At 35.2% G+C, this 17705-nt stretch overlaps 1 protein-coding gene across 1 annotated transcript in view; it reads left to right on the top strand.

The window, feature by feature from the left end:
• Positions 1-17705, top strand: part of DPYD (dihydropyrimidine dehydrogenase) — a 1117863-nt gene that overhangs the window by 268557 nt on the left and 831601 nt on the right. The window contains exons 5-6 of the mRNA XM_007936128.1: positions 8899-9095; positions 16431-16512. Coding sequence (XP_007934319.1) covers positions 8899-9095; positions 16431-16512 — 279 coding nt within the window. The remainder of the gene's footprint in view (positions 1-8898; positions 9096-16430; positions 16513-17705) is intronic.

Raw genomic sequence — 17705 nt, 5'->3', positions numbered from 1 at the left:
ATGGGCAAAATATTGAATGATGCAGGAAGCATCAAAAGAAGATGGAAGGAATACACAGAGTCACTGTACCAAAAAGAATTGGTGGATGTTCATTCATTTCAGGAGGTGGCATGTGATCAAGAACCAATGGTATTGAAGGAAGAAGTTGAAGTTACACTGAAGGAATTGGTGAACAAGGCTCCAGGAATTGACGGAATACCTGCTGAGATGTTTCAACAATGGATGCCCTGCTGGAGGCACTCACTCAGTTATGCCAAGAGATTTGGAAGACAGCTACCTGGCCAACTGACTGGAAGAGATCCATATTTATACTCATTCCCAAGAAAGGTGATCCCAGAGAATGTGGAAATTATTGAACAACATCATTAATATTGCATGCAAGTAAAATCTTACTGAAGATAATTCAAAAGTGGTTGCTGCAGTATTTTAACAGAGAACTTCCAGAAATGCAAGCTGGGTTCAGAAGAGCACATGGAACGAGGGATATCATTGCTGATGTCAGATGGATCTTGGCTCAAAGCAAAGAATGCCAGAAAGATATTTACTTACCTTTTTTTGACTATGCAAAAACATTTGATTGTGTGGATCATAACAAATTATGGGTAACATTGAGAAGAAAGAAAACTCCAGAACACTTAATTGTACTCATGAGGAACGTATATGTAGACCAGGAGGCTATCGTTCAAACACAACAAGGGGACACTGAATGGTTTAAAATCAAAAAGGGAGTGCATCATGGTTGTATCCTTTTACCATACTTATCCAATCTATGCTGAGGAAATAATCCAAGAAGCTGGAGTATATGAAGAAGAACATAGCATCAGGTTTGGAGGAAGAATCATTAACAACGTGTGATATGCTGACAACACAACTTTGCTTGCTGAAAGTGAGGATGACTGGAAGCACTTCCTGATGAAGATTGCAGAATACAGTTTGCAGTATGGATTAGACCTCAATATAAAGAAAACAGAAATCCTCACAGCTATAAGCAACATCACGATAAATGGAAAAAAGATTGAAGTTGTCCAAGACTTTACATTGCTTGGTTCTGCAGTTGATGCCAATGGAAACAGCAGTCAGGATATCAGGCAATGTATAGCACTGGGCAAATTGGCTGCAAAGGACCTTTCAAGTGCTGAAGAGCAAAGATGTCTCCTTGAGGACTAAGGTGTGCCTGTCAGAAGCCATGGTATTTTCAGTCACCTCATAGGCATGTGAGAGCTGGACAATGAGTAAAGAAGACCAAAGAAGAATTGATGCTTTTGAGTTGTGGTGCTGGCAAAGAATGCTGAGAGTACCATGAACTTCTAAAAGATCTAACAAATCTGTCCTGGAGGAGGTGCAGCCAGAATGCTCCCTGGAAGTGAGAATGGCTGGACTTAATCTCACCTACTTTGGTCATGTTGTAAGAAGGGACCGTTCCCTGGAGAAGGATGTCATGCTTGGTAAAGTGGATTCGATGATAGAGGAGAAGGTCCTCAATGCGATGGACTGACACAGTGGCTGCAGTGATGGGCTCAAAGATAGTAAGGTTCGTGGAGCTGATGGGAGACCAGGCCATGTTTTGTTTTGCTGTGCATAGGGTCACTATGAGCCAGAGATGACTTGATGGCATCTAACAACAACAACACAGTAGGATATGGGACATTGTCTTTGTGGACTATGCTATGCCAGTTGACTTCAGTGTCCCCTGAGACTATAGTACTGAGCCTCCAGGCCCAGTGACTCATTGCCTCGAAGTGTTTGTTTATGACTGAGAAGTTTTCATAACTTTGCCCCTTGTATGCTCTACTACACTCATGGATATATTTGCAGCACGTATATAGAGGTAGAGATATCCTCTGTCAAACCTATATATACTCATAGGTATTATCCCACTTGCCTTCCCACTCTGGTTCAGCTTATGTGTCTATCTATGTATGTATCCACTTGTGGATTATTGTTATTACTGTTACTGCAGGTTGTGTATGTAATATTATTCACCTTTTTCTTGTAAGTCTTATTTAAATTTTTAATTTATTAAGCTTTGACACAAAATTAATGCATGCTCTTTTCTCAATAGTATAAATTACCTTTTTTACTAACACATCTGTGTATTAATCGGCTGATAAAAATATCACACAACTCATAATTTTAAATGGTTCAGTGTTTACTTTATTAGATATTATTTATTTCCTTCATAAAATTGCAATTTTAAATGTGTAAATTATTTATTTCATTTCTCATAGCTTTATAGTGTACTTAGATGCATACTCAGGAATATGTACTACCAGCCCCCACACACAGTTTGTGGAACGATTTACTTGACTTATGGGAAATTGTTTTTTTCTTCAATTTGTCAGAATCACTATGTTCAAGGACTAGGTGAATTATGAAGTAACATTTGCTACATGGCCAGGGACTTTTCCATAGTGCTTAACATGAAGGAAGGTTGGGCAATCCTACTTCCGTAGTGATACTGCCTAGGAAATCCAAGGAGGGGTCGCTATGAGTCGGGGCTGACTCGACGGCACATAACAACAACAACAAATTACATGTATTAACTCATTTAATCCTCATACTAGCTATATGACATGTTGTTGTTGTTGTTATGTGCCGTCGAGTCGGCCCCGACTCATAGCGACCCCTCCTTGGGTTTCCGAGGCAGTATCACTATGGAAGTAGGATTGCCCAACCTTCCCTCCGAGGAGTGGCTGGCGGGTTTGAACCGCCAGCCTTCTGGTTAGCAGTCAAGTGCCTTAGGCACTATGCTACCAGAGCTCCTGCTATATGACATAGACAGCGTTAATCCTAGTTTACAATTGAGGAGTCTGAAGTATAGAAATGTTAAGGAACTTGCTTAGCATCACACACTATGAAAGTGATGGATGGTAAGACTTATTCTCAGGCAGTCTAGTTTTAAAGCTAGACCTCGTAAAATATACTGTCTTTTGTGCTAAAAGTTACAAAAATTTTGTTCAAATATTCTCAAACTACGAAGATGATTCCAACATTCTATAAAATGCATACTGTCACTGCTGTTAAGTCTAATCTAATTCATAGCGACCCCTCCTTGGATTTCCGAGTTAGTATCTCTACGGAAGTAGATTGACCAGTTTTCCTTTGAGGAGTGGCTGGTGGGTTTGAACTGCCAGCCTTCTGGTTAGCAGTCAAATGCTTTAGTCAAATGCACCAGAGCTCCCACAAAATTCATAGGTTATTATATTGAGCAGGATGATGAAATCAATATTTGGGGAGCAATTCATAAGATGCAGAGCCTAAAATTACACAGGAAGGGGGTATCCATTCACAGTATAATTCATGTACACAATGCCATGTATGTAGAAGAATATATTAATTTTCATTCCTTCCAATCTCCTGAGAACTTCCAACTCTGTGTAGGTTCTCTAGTAGGGATTCCATAAATATTTGTGGAGTTTAATATTTGAATTGTCATAATATTTTTTTTCAGGACATTTAAGGATTTCATTAAAAAATAATGAAAATATCCTTTGGTTAAAATGTATACGTATTTTATATTATTGGATAATTTGTACTTCATTTGCATGCCATTATCTAGAATTTATGTCAGATATGTATAAATATGAAAATATTTCTTGCATCTGAGTGAATGTAACAAGGCAGAAATGTCACAAATCCAATTCTATATTATTGTAATAGCTTACCTTCACGTTATAATATAAGCGTTTCAGCCTTTAAAATCCATAACCACATTAAATCCTCCATTATATCAGATACAAGCAATAAATGCTTTAAAAAACTATTATGTGCTACCTCATACCCCTATAGCATCACTATGATTTGGAATTGACTCAATGGCAATGAGTTTGGTGGTTTTAGTTTTGTTTTTATGTGTTTTTTTGTTTCTGAAATTTGTTAAAATTCAATGTCAATTTATAAATGCTTATAAATTTTTACATGGGCAAGTGAGGTTTTAAATTATTAGTTTGCAAATCTAAGAGTTGTTGAATGAACCTGAGAAAAATTAACATTTAATCTCTAACAGAAATTATCTATAGCTCACCCCGATCATGTTAAATGTATGTTTTAAATATCTATTTGTGAAAAATATTCACAAGAGTATATATAACTATTTTACTTTGGAAAGATATAATAATAAGTAGATGTCAAGTTCATTTTAATTATTAAGTGAAGTACATTATTAATTTAGAATTTGCATTAATTAGTTCCTTTTTCATGTTGATTAGAAATAAAATAAAGGTAAAAACATGTTGACTCAAAGATAATGTGACAGAAAGTCTGAACTAGTTGGATAATACAGGAAACAGCAGTAATATACATCTGTAATTTGTGAAACCCTAAATTTGAGTGTAAATAAAAAGTGATTATATCATTAATCTGAATGGAATTCTTCATTAATTTATATATGTATAGTATGTAAACACACTGGAAATTCAATGGTGAATTTAAAGATGTGTCTTTAAATATCTTACAGTTGAGGAAAGAAATAAGTGAGTAAAGCAGTGGAATGTGATGATGTATTTGGATGAAAATAAGAACAAAAGCATTTATGGAGGCCATTTGATTCAGGCCTTGTAATAGTTGTGAAAACCCCTGGTGGTGCAGTGGTTAAGCGTTTGCTAACTGAAAGGTCAAACTCCACAGGAGAAGGATGTGCCAGTTTGCTTCCATAAAGATTCTAGTCTTGGAAATCTATGTGGCAGTTCTACTCTGTCTTGCAAGGTCGCTGTGAGTGGGAATCAACTTGAAAGCAACTGGTAGTGGTGGTGAATACTTGTTGATAATACTCACTTTAAATTTTAAATAGAACCATGTTTTTATGTTCCTTATATATTTTAAATAACAGTCTTTTCAGAATACTTGGTCGTATTTATGGGGTGATTTCAAGAAACCATAGTAGCATATCTCCCCTATACCTCACTCCCAAGAAAAACTCCCATCTATATCTCTTGATCATTTCTTGGGATTCCAAAAGTATTTTACTGTTCTACCTATTAAATGCAAATAACCCTGTTAGGTAGTCCATTTGATATTATAAACAATTTATCCTTGATTTATTTATGAGCCAGTTCTACTGATGGTCAATATTTAATGTGAGTAAAATAATGAGAATATATTGATTTATTTTTTTCTTTTAGTTCTTTCCATTTCTCTTTATGTTGTTGTTGTTATGTGCCGTCGAGTCGGACCCAACTCATAGTGACCCCTTCTTGGGTTTCCGAGGCAGTATCACTATGGAAGTAGATTGCCCCATCTTCCTTCTGAGGAGTGGCTGGTGGATTTGAACCACCAGCCTTCTGGTTAGCAGTCAAGTGTTTTAGCCACTATGCTACCAGAGCTCCCATTTCTGTTTATATAACTATAAATGTTTCCAAGGTGGTTAATCTTTATAGAAGTAGATTGCCCAGTCTTCTTCCATAGAGTGGCTGGTGGGTTTGAACTGCCAACCTTCTGGTTAGCAGTCAAATGCTTTAGGCACTATGCTACCAGGGTTCCTTACATACAATACAATCTGTATTTAGCTGAAATTGTATAATTATAAAATATTGCTGGTAGTTGAACTTTTTATTACCATGAAATGTTCTTCTTTAACTTAGTAATAATGTATTTTACCTTAAAGTCTAATACGTAATATTGATATACAACTTTTGATTAGCTACTGTTTGCATGATATAATTTTTTTCATCCTTTAAATTTACATATTTTTGTGCCCTTATATTTAAGGTATGCTTCTTTGAAAGTGCTTGTATTGTAATTAAAGTTTTATCTCACTTCCATTTAATGCAGTTGTTGCTATGTTTTAAGTTTGTATTCGCCATCTTATTCTATTTTCTAGCCCTCTCCCCCAATTCTTATATAATTTTCTCTCATTTCTTTCTTTTGAATTAATGAAGTATGTGTTTTTATTCTACTTCCCCAAACACACATTAGTTATATGTGTGTGTATAATATATGTGTATATATATATTTACTATTCTTTTAGTGTTATTGTGGACAAATAACATACACCCTTAACTAATATACATCAGTATTTCTGCTCCTTCCAGTTCACGTCCTCATGGCTTTTGTCATGCATTTCAGTTTCAATTTATCTGAAACCCTACATGACATTACTATTATTATTATTTTATACAATCAGGCATCATTTATATTTACTCATTTGTTTATTTCAGTACTCTTACTTCCTGTGTTTCTTGTTTTCATCTGAGATATTTGCATTTTTCCTAAAGAACTTCTTTTAGTATTGTTTTGTACTTGTTTTTTTTTTTTGTTGCCAACTCTGCAAATGTCTTTATTTCACCTTCCTTCCTAATATAATTATAAAAGGTATATTCTTGCAGTGCTTGAAGTATATCATTACATTGTCTTCTGACTTCCATGATTCCTTTAAAAGAAAAGCTGACAGCCTTCTTTTTGCTCATTGTCAGTATTGTTTCTTTATGCTTTGCTTGGTTTCAATTTTTCATTTTTCTTACTGTGGTTGTCAGAAATTTTTATTGTAATATGCCTAAATATGATTTTCTTTATATTTACTCTTTTACAGTTTGAAAGTTTCTTGAATCTATGCCTTGATGTATTCCATCAGTTAGAGAAATTCCTGGCCTACTTTTTTTCAAATTTTGCTTTTGCTTCATTCTTTCTTCCTGTTGTAAGACTCCAATTATACTTATATTAGACCTTAGAGCTTTTATGTTGCCCTTTACATCTCTTGTGTTCTTTCCTGTATTTCCCTACTCTATATACTTGCCATGTTTCAGCCTAGATACTTAGTGACCTATCTTCCAATTCCAGGTGCTCTGGTTGCACTTTGGTTAAAGCATTGGGCTGCTAACCAAAAGTTTGGCAATTGAAACCCATCAGCCTCTCAGCATGAGAAAGGTGAGGCAGTCTGCTTCCATCAAGATTTATAGCCTTAGAAAATCCATGCGGCAGTTCTACTCTAACCTATAGGGTTGGTATGAATTGGAATTAACTCAGTGGCAGTGGGTTTGCTTTGTTATCTCTTCCAGTTCACTTATCCATTTTTGATGACTTGTCTACTCTGTTAAATACATTTACTTACTCTGTTAAATACATTTACTTAGTTTTTCATTTCAAGTTTTTTTTTCATTTTTTCTCTTTTAAGTTTTCTTATTTTTAACAAGTACTTTCTATGTGAAGTTCACATTCACTTTATGAATTTTTTGAACATCTAAAATAAAATTATTTTAAAGTTTGATAGCTACAGTCATTGGGTTTTGTGGGTCTTTTTTTGTTTTCAATTTTTTTCTTCTTATGCTAGGAGATCAAAATCTAGGTATATGAAATATTGTATAAGCTATGGTTGGTATCATTCTTCAGAGAGTGTCTACTCTACCATTTGGTAGGTAGATAGAGTGAGGAAAAGTTACCTTCATCCAAATCAATAGCTGAGATATCTCAAGGATGGGTTGATTGTCTACCTTTAGTTTGCCCCACTTGTATCTAGCCCTTCATAAGTTCCAACTACATTCTGGCATATTTACTAAGGATTCTTCTTCAGCATTTCTCAATTCCAGTTTTTCTTTTCTCTGGACCATGAGAGAACAGAAAGCTTTCCTCTTCCTTACAGTGGTTGTCTGTTTAAAGTCTTAGCCTTTTGTCTTATGCAGCTTAAGAATTAAGTTTGCTTCTCTCTACTTTCTTCTGCTTCAAGTTCCTGGCATCTTACATTCCCCAAACCCAGAGTCTCTCTAGTCCTAGAAGATTGCCAAAATCTCTCTTGGTATCTCTTCTGAGCTTTGGCCTTTTTAAGAGTGTTAATTTTCTCATGGGAGCTCTGGTAGCATAGTGCCTAAGGCACTTGACTGCTAACCAGAAGGCTGGTGGTTCAAACCCACCAGCCACTCCTCGGAAGGAAGGTTGGGCAATCCTACTTCCGTAGTGATACTGCCTCGGAAACCCAAGGAAGGGTCGCTATGAGTCGGGGCCGACTGGACGGCAAATAACAACAACAACAACAACAACAATTTTCTCATGCTGCTAATAAATGGCAAATGCCCTCAGGGAAAAAGTGAATCCTAAACTATCATCTACCCCCTCTGCTCTACTCTTCTGAGATTTTGGTCCTGGAAGTCTGACATACTTCAGTAGTTCCTCAGTTCTTTAAAGAGATTTTTTAAATTTTGTCTTTAAAAGCCTATCTATTCTCAGCAGAAGTCAAAAAATTATTTACTGACTATCTTCTGTGTACTCTGGTGGCATAGCGCCTAAGGCATTTGACTGCTAACCAGAAGGCTGGCAGTTCAAACGCACCACCCACTCCTTGGAAGGAAGATTGGACAATCTACTTCCATAGAGATACCGCCTCGGGAACCCAAGGAGGGGTTGCTAAGACTCGGGACCGACCTGACGACATTGAGTTTGGTTTTATTTTATTTTATTTTTTGACCAGAAATAATGCTAACTGCTGTTATTACAGTGGTAAGGTGTTTTCAAAAAACATCCAAAACATGTATTATGTATGTGTTTATATAGTTTTGTCACGTTCCTTGACTCAAGGGGCTAATGTTTTGCTACTTACAATGGACAAAATAATATGTAAGCAAGTAAGTTGGTAGTGATTATGTTAGAGGTATATAAAGTTTACTGTAGGAGCTCAGAGGAGCAGAGCACTTATCCTGGCTTATAGGTGGGAGTAGGGAAGTTTAATCAGGAATGCTTCCTAGAGGAGGTATGACCCTAGAAAGTAATTTCCAAGATTGAGAAAGAGCTAGTCAGGCTTAACTCATCATCTACTTGACTCAATAGAACTTCTAAGTATTTCCTATTAATACTGAAATTTATTTCTTACTGCTAATATAAATTGCTAATGAATGTGAAGCTTATTAAAAATCTGTTTTATGAATGCAAAAGTTAGTCTTAAAATTTTAACCATGGCAATTGATTTCTCCGTAGGTGTTCAAAGCAATGAATATCCCACAAATCAGAAATCCTTCTCTGCCTCCTCCAGAAAAAATGCCTGAAGCCTATTCTGCAAAGATTGCTCTTTTTGGTGCTGGGCCTGCAAGTATAAGTTGTGCTTCCTTTTTGGCTCGATTAGGCTACTCTGACATCACTATATTTGAAAAACAAGAATATGTTGGTGGATTAAGGTAATTCCTACATTTATTATATGTTTATAGTCACAAAAATGATGGGGTAAAACAATTATGAATATTATTAGTTCATAATTATATAGAAACTTTAAGCACACAGATGGTATTTTAAATGTTCTCTTTCCAAATGTTCAAATTTTGATTACATTTCTCACTTTAACATTTGCTGTTGGCATCGAGAAATATTTATTTAAAAAATTTTTCTAATTCTGTGTACCTGATGTGAATCTCAGCAAAATATTTTATGGATACTAATCACAAGAAAGATTGTTTTATCCCTGTGAATCTTTCCTTTAATGAAGATAAATCTGAAAGTCATGGAAATTAGAGATAGGGAGAAGGTAGTTCCATAGAATATTAGACTACTCATTTTTTTTATGTACATAGTTCCTGCTCACATATTTTCAGTTTATAATCTATCTCTTGAGTCTTGCATGTGATTACAATTTCATCATAGTCTACTGAATATATTCTGTTCTAATATATGTTTATGAAGTCTTTGTCCCATTAATACCTTATTAATATTTGATATTAGTCAGTGTCATTATTTTAAGCCAGGATTCAGTCACATACTCATTTTATTTACACAGTAATTCATATATTGAAATGGAAAATATTCACTTTGCATCAGTGACTTCCACATATTCAAACCAAGCTTAGCAAAGAGATGGAGTTTGCTTCATTTAAAATAAGTGGGACTTGGTGGCAATGAAGAAGAGGAATACATAGAGAGGTACATGGGAGGTAAAGAGAACAAAGATGAACTCTTGCACATACAGTACTGCGTTGTCAATGAGAGCAAACACTGATCTATTGTCAAAGATGGGTGGACAGGCTGAACTGTTAGGTGTGTCTAGGCAAGGGCGAGGGTGCCCATGATCATGTATAGGATTGGCAGACAATGTTTTCACAAGTGTATTTGTAAAGGGACAAGGTTGTAGTCATTTCTTGGCCACAGCCAGCTACCCAGAAGGAGTAACTGGACCTGTGGGCTTGCAACCATGGTCACAGGGGACATCAAGTTCAATTGGCATAATATACTACACAAAAAACATTCATTGTTCCATATCCTACTTTGGTGAGTAGCGACTGGGATCTTAAAAGCTTGCAAGGAACCATCTAGATGTGACAATGGGTCACATTGTCCTCATCCAGAGCAAAGAAGAATTAAAGAAACCACAGACACATGGAAACAATTTGTCCAAGGGATTAGTACACCATGTGATCCTCAGCCTATACAACTATGAGACCAGAAGAACTAGATGGTGCCTGGCTACCACTGTCAACCATTCAGAGGATCTGTGTAGGAGATCCTAGATAGAGTGGGAGAACAATGTGGAACAAAACGAAAAATCATTTGAAAAAAAAAAAAAGGACCAGGTTTGCTAGTCCTTAGATAGAGCCCGGTGGAACACCTGAGACTATTGACCCTAGCTGCCCCTCAGGACTGGAATTGAACCCACTCCTGTGGCTTCCAGCCAAACAGAAGACAGGCATATAAGCTAAACATTTACTTTAGGTAGATGCACTCCCTGGGGAGATCAATCACGGGAGAATAGAAGGGCTATGTATGCACAGGGAGGCAGCTCAGGGCACAGGAGTGCATGGAAGGGAAGGACACAGGGAAGAGGTAAATATTGGGAGGAAGTGGGAGGGGAGCTTTTGCATTGTGGGAAATTGCAGTCAATGTCATGAGACAAAGTATATGTAAGCTGCTGTATGGAAAATGAATTTGCTCAGTAAACTTTTCACCCAAACCACAATTAAAAAAAAAAAAAAAAAAGTGGGACTCTAAAGTGGATGCATAAGGAATTTCTGATCACAGAGAAATAAAACTTACTACAAATAGAGAGTGGATATTGATTTTGCTTAAAGCATTTGATGTAAAAATAAATTATTTGGGTTATTAATATTGCTCAAATTTATTATTTTCCCTTAATGTGTCATCTTGTATCAGAAAAAAGTAATGTACAACCATTTGGCCCACCTGTTGCTATTTAAATTTAAACTTTTGATGCCTACTGAACCATTCTTTATACAATATATTCATCATATTTAGTCATTACAGAATAAATTTAGTGAATCTGTGACTGTAATTTGTGCTTACATTTTTTTAGCACCTCCAAATGTGTAGTAATAAATGTATAAATTTAATACTGGTCAAATGAAAATATGCCAAACCCAAAATAAACTATCATTAATATAAAACTTGATTTATAGTTTAATAGAGTCATCAGACAAAAAATGTCACACAGGAGGAAGACTCCTTAGAAAAGATATGAAGAGTAAATAAACTGAAAAATAAATGAACTGATTGTCAAGAATTAATTATTTTTCTGTATTGATAGTTTACTACAGTGAGTTTTCATGGATTACACATATTTCATAAAATTTTTTTTCCTGGAAAATAAAATAACAAATACGTTATTTAGCTGGGAGGATTTAGACTATCTTTTTTAATGGTGTTTTATCCCAGCTTTATTAATTGGAAAAACATAATCTATTAACAACATATGTATAAGCATTGTACAGTTTTCTTCAATTATACACACCAGTGAATATGTGAGCTAATTTAAAAAGTATGAACTTAATTGTTGTGTACCCTGGAAAAATAGGGGGGGGGGCAGAGAAGTCTTTGCCCCTTAATCGCCTTTTCACAAGAAGACTAAAATGCAAACAGCCCTTTTTGGGAATTATTTTGTGCTGACAATTTTGGTAAAAGATGATTATGATTGTTGGCATCTCTATCTCTTTTTAACCTCTAGTGCAAAGTAGACATTTCTAAATCATATAAATTGGCACTAAACTTGTGTCTTCATATATTACTGAAAATTTTCTAATGGAACAGATAATACCTGGGTTAATGACCAAACTTTTGTTTTAAACAAATTTATCTTATTTATTATTTATTCTGCTTATTTTCTTTGCTTTGACATTGGTTCTTCCCAGTGTCTAGGGACAATAAACAGTGTTTAATCAATCTCATTTGGACTGTTCCATGGCAGAGGCATTCTGTGTCACTATTATAGGATTATAAAAACAGATAATGGAATTTAACCAGAATTTCAGTCACTATGTTTTCCTGTTAATTTATTTTTTTTACTTACAGATGCCTCTCATTCGCTTGTATCTCCAGAGTAGCTAAAAAGATTAAATTAGCTTTGTATTTGAAATCAATTGCTTACAGCAGTAATGTCGAATTTTATCTTTCCTTCTTCTTGCATCCATAAAGATTCTTTTATCCCAGGTGAATTAGTATAATAAACACTTAAAACAGAAAAAGAAAAAATCACTAGAGTTTTTAAAAGATACCCAGAATTTAATCCCTATTGTATTGAATACAATTATTTTTCATGCTGCAACAAATTCATAAAATAATAAGTTTTTTTTCCATCTACTGTGGTTTCTTTTTCAGTACTTGAGTTTAAAATAGTTAAAAAGGGCTTGGAATTATAATAAGAAAAATAAGGATAGTGTTAGATATGAATGCATACATACATATTTTATAATTTTGTTTTTCTTATAAAAATTAATAGATATGAATTATGACACATTTATTAATTAAGATAGGGCAATATATCCTTTAACAATTACAATGTTACAGTTTTTTCAGTATGTGTATTATATTTTATGTTTATAGGATATAAAATATATTGATAAGATAAAGGGAAATGAGGTCCAGTTAAAACAGTTGTAGCAATAGGAAATATTTTGAGAATGTATGTGATCCAACACGCACACTCACAAAACCTGATATCTTTAAAATAATGAATGAAAGCAAAGCTATATCAAAGTATGAGAATTGGGGTTTGAGAAAAGTGAGAAGAAGTGTTATTAGTAAATTCCGCTATCATGCAAGAAACATGGACATACAAGGAAGAAAGTTTTTTTTTTTGTTATGTGATCTGCAATCCACTGACTATACTGAAGGATTTTTAGTTGCCACTAAGAAAAATTTATTATAAAACCTTAGATTTTTATAACAGCACAGATGGAACAAGAAGAAAAATGCTTTCATAAGCAAAATAACCTTGGAAAGTGATCATTCCTATTAAATTCCACCTTATGTCTTTTTATCCATTTTCTCATCAAATAATGTTGAGAGGTAATCTCATTTACGTTCAGGATTTAATTTCACCTCCCCACTAACCATTTTTAAAAAATGTTATCTGTTGAATTTTCTCTGTCCTGAGCAAAAGACTCACACATACAAACTCTAGGTTTCTTTTCTTCATAAACTTCACAACACCAATGTTTCTTTTCTTTCTAGATTTCCTATTTTAAGTAATGGAATCACCCAGAAATATGAAAATTATCTACTATTCTCTCAATTTCCTGGTCATTATATTTTATGAATACTTTTTAAAATGTCTCCTCACCCCTCCACCTCCAATGTCCTTAACATCTCTATTCTTACAATGCTGCAGTAGCCTCCAAATGCTTCTCTTGGCTTCCTGAGTTGTCTTTTTCAGATCCATTTACCTTGAAGTTTTTCAATCTGATAATATAACTCTCTTGCTCAAAATCTTTGAATCTCTCCCCATAGTTTAAAAGATAAAAGATCTATCCTGGCAAAAGAGGCTACCATAACCTAACATCTACCTACCTTTTCTTTTTCCTTCATCCCTTGCTTAAATATTTATCAATCACCTAGTATGTGTACTTGTTTTTATTTTGGATAGTAGAGCTACAGCAGGGAACAGATCAAGGTGCATGTAAGGGGCTTACATTCTAATGGTGGGGAGACAGACTATAAACCAAGAAATAAATAGAAAAAAAATGTTAAGTAATGATAAGTGAAACAAAGAGTTTTCAAAAATGTTGAGTGGCATACCTAGTGTATTTGATGCCTGGAGTGGATACTACTTGTCCTCTAGTCTAGGCAATCTACTTCTATAAAGATTTACTGCCTCAAAACCAAAAGGGGGTCTCTATGAGTTGGAATCAACTTGATGGCAGCAAGTTTGTTTTTTTTTTTTTTTTTTTTTTTTTTGCTTTGGAGTCTATACTATGAAATTATTTTCAGAGAGAATCATGCAATATGAAAAATAGTTTTAATTCATTCTTATGAAACAAAAAAATTGACAACTAAAATGAAAGTAATTTCAATATTAAGGGTGTTCTTCGCTTTGTCACTAGTTGAAATTTTAAACACAAATGAAAACTCCATGTGGTGTTTCACAATGACAGAATTGAAATAAATAATTTCATCTCATGTGGTATCATTTTATCAATTCCAAATCAGGTATTTAAACATTGGAATCGTATTATAGGGATGGAGACATGTATTGGTGCAAGGAGTTGGAGTGAGAAATGCCTGTACTGAATCAGTGTATATTAGAGATCAGTGCTTCACTGAAATTCTCAAGATTAACTTTCATTTAGAACTCAATCTTTACTATATAATGGGTAATAAAAATCACCTCATTTGCATTCAAAACCTGGACATTGAATAAGGAAGACCAAAAAAAATTGATACCTTAAAATTATGGTGTTGGTGATGAATATTGAATATACCCTGGAAGGACATCTTGGTGAAGGACACCATGCTTGGTTGAGGGTCAATGAAAACAAGGAAGATCCTCAAGGGATTGACACAGTGGACACAACAGTGGGCTTAAATTTAGCACCGATTGTGAGGATGGCACAGGACCAGGCTGTGTTTCATTCTGTTGTATATATAATTACTATGAATTGGAACTGTCCCAACAATGGTACCTAACAAGAACAATGGCAGTAAAAAATGAGATAATTTCAACCTCCCATAAACATACCTATATATTACATTACTATAGTTTATTATGTATACTATATATTGTTGTACCATGTGTACAACAATGAGCTGGTGTGCCATGAACTATCAGAAAAGTGAAGAAATCTCTCTTGGTGGAAATACAATGAGAATGACCAGACGTCATCTCTCATACTTTGGTCATGTTGTCAGAATGGACCAGTCATTGAAGCAGGATATCATGCTGGGTAAAGTGAAAAAGATGAACACCCTCAACAAGATGGATTGACACAGTGGCTGTGATAATGGGCTCAAGTATGGAAGTGATTCCGAGAATGGCACAGGACTGGGCAGGTTTCATTCTTTTGTACATAGTGTTGCTATGAGCTGAAACTGATTCAACGGCCCCTAACAATGGCAATGGCAACATATATTGCTGAGAAAATATCTGAGAAGCTGGTCCATATGAAGAAGAGTATGGGGTCAGGATTGGAGGAAGATTCATTAACAACCTGTGATATGCACATGACACAATCTTCCTTACTGAAAGGAAAAAAGACTTATTGATGAAGACCAAAAATCAACAGTGCTTTGTATAATGGACACTTCTATGTAAAGATAACGAAAATCTTCACAACTGGTCCAATAAGCAACATCACAATAAATGGATAAAAGATTGAAGTTGTCAGGGATTTCATTTTGCTTCAGTCTACAATCAGTGCCCATGGAATCAGCAGTCAAAAAACCAGACGTCATATTGCACTGGGCAAATCTGCTGCAAAAGATTCTATTTAACTGTTAAAGAACAAAGATGTCACTTTGAAGACTAAGGTGTGCCTGACCTAAGCCATGGTATTTTCAATCGCCTCATATGTATGTGAAAGCTGTACAATGAATAGGGAATACTGAAGAAAAATAGATGCATTTGAATTGTAGTGATGGTGAAGAATATTGAAAATACCATGGACTACCAGAAGAATGAACAAATCTGTCTTGAAAGATGTACAAGTCTATTGGTGTCAGAACGTTCCTTAGAAGTATGGATGGCATGATTTTGTTTCACATATTTTGGACATGTCAGAAGACACCAGTCCCTAGAGAAAGATGCCATGCTTGGAAAAGTAGAGGGTCAGCAAGAAAGAAGACTTTCAATGAGATAGATTGACATAGTAGTATAACGATGGGCCCAAGGACAGCAATGATTCTGTGGATGGCAGAGGACCAGACAGTGTTTCATTCTGTCATACATAGGGTTGCTATGAGTTGGACCTGACTAAATGTCACCTAACAACAACAACAAGAACATTTGTTCTCCATTGATACTTATTTCCACATCAATTTCTACTTTAACTTTTGTTATTGTTATACTTTGCCACTCATTTGGCTCCACTCATGTCGAACCTACATATGAAAGAAATGTTGCTCATGTTGTTATTTTTCCATATAACTGAAGATTTTGATGTCCTCAGGCCCACAGGATGCGATATGCAAAATACCCTTAGAAGAGATATTTATTCCTTTAATACTGATCAATAAATACATGTTGTGTCTTTTAAGATACGTCTTTTTTTTCTCAAATGCTTATTTCTTTTTGTTTTTAGTACTTCTGAAATCCCTCAGTTCCGGTTGCCTTATGATGTTGTGAATTTTGAGATTGAGCTTATGAAGGACCTTGGTGTAAAGGTAAATGTTGCTCAAAGAGAAAAAGAGTAAGCTCTACATTAAAGATTAACAGCAAAATGTCACGCATTTTAAGAAAGAACAATTAAAAGCTACACCAGGCAGAAGCAGAAAGATGCTTCCCCTTGCTTAGGGCATTTGTCTGTCTACTGTCTGAATGCCACTAGCCTGGAAAAGGGCAATCAATAGTTCTCATCTGGCACGCCTGCCTGTGATTAATTGTCTGTAAGAAACAAATTCCTAAATTGCTTTAGGGGTTCAGTGCAGCTAATAGAAGAATTTTGTATTTTTAATCACGTTTTCAAGCAAGTTGTATGCACTCAGAAACCTTCACATTTCACAGTTTGGAGTGTAACTTCTTACAGAGGTTTGTTTTATTATATGCATCATATTAGTAGTAGTAATATGATAAGCCTTTCTCAGCATAAGCACTAAGTGAGTGGGGTCAAATACAATAGCTTTATATTAGTCAATGCTTTGTGAACTAAATATTGTGTTGTTCTTTTAATGATAGTTGAAAAAGGCGATTCATTGTGCTTTTTTAATATACAGGTGTACATTGGAGATATTGTAGATTCAGTTCTAGACCATTGCAATAAAACCAATTTCGCAATAAAGCAAGTCACACTCACTTTGTTTTCCCAGTGCATTTAAAAGTTGCATACTTCACTCTACTGTAGTTTATTAATTATGCAATAGCATTATGAAACAGTTTGAAATATTGTGAGAATGATGAAAATGTGACACAGAGATATGAAGTGAGCACATGCTGTTGGAAAAATGTCAGTGATAGACTTGCTTGACACAGCGTTGCCACAAACCTTTAATTTGAAAAAAAAAAAATATCTGCTAAGTGCAATAAAGCAAAGCACAGCAAAATGAGGTATGCCTGTATGACTTTAGATGCTGGTATTCTTTTCAGGTAATTAAGAATATTATACTCTGGTGCTTCACGTGGACATGTTGTTATTGTTGTTTCAAGAATGCTAGTTTTTCACACAGATAAAGTCAGTCCCTGGGTTGTTGTTGTTGTTAAGTGCCGTCGAGTTGTTTCCGACTCATAGCGACCCCATGCACAGCAGAACGAAACACTGCCCTATCCCGCGCCAGCCCCACAATCCCTGCTATACTTCAGCTCATCATTGCAGCCACCGTATCAATCCATCTCATTGAAGGCCTCCCCCTCTTTCGTCGAC

The sequence above is a fragment of the Orycteropus afer genome, unplaced genomic scaffold (genome assembly GCF_000298275.1).
Source record: "Orycteropus afer afer isolate SDZICR_OR568_19922 unplaced genomic scaffold, OryAfe1.0 scaffold00033, whole genome shotgun sequence".
Taxonomy (NCBI): domain Eukaryota; kingdom Metazoa; phylum Chordata; class Mammalia; order Tubulidentata; family Orycteropodidae; genus Orycteropus; species Orycteropus afer.
The sequence above is the reverse complement of the archived record's forward strand: the minus strand, read 5'-3'. Positions and strand labels throughout refer to the sequence as shown.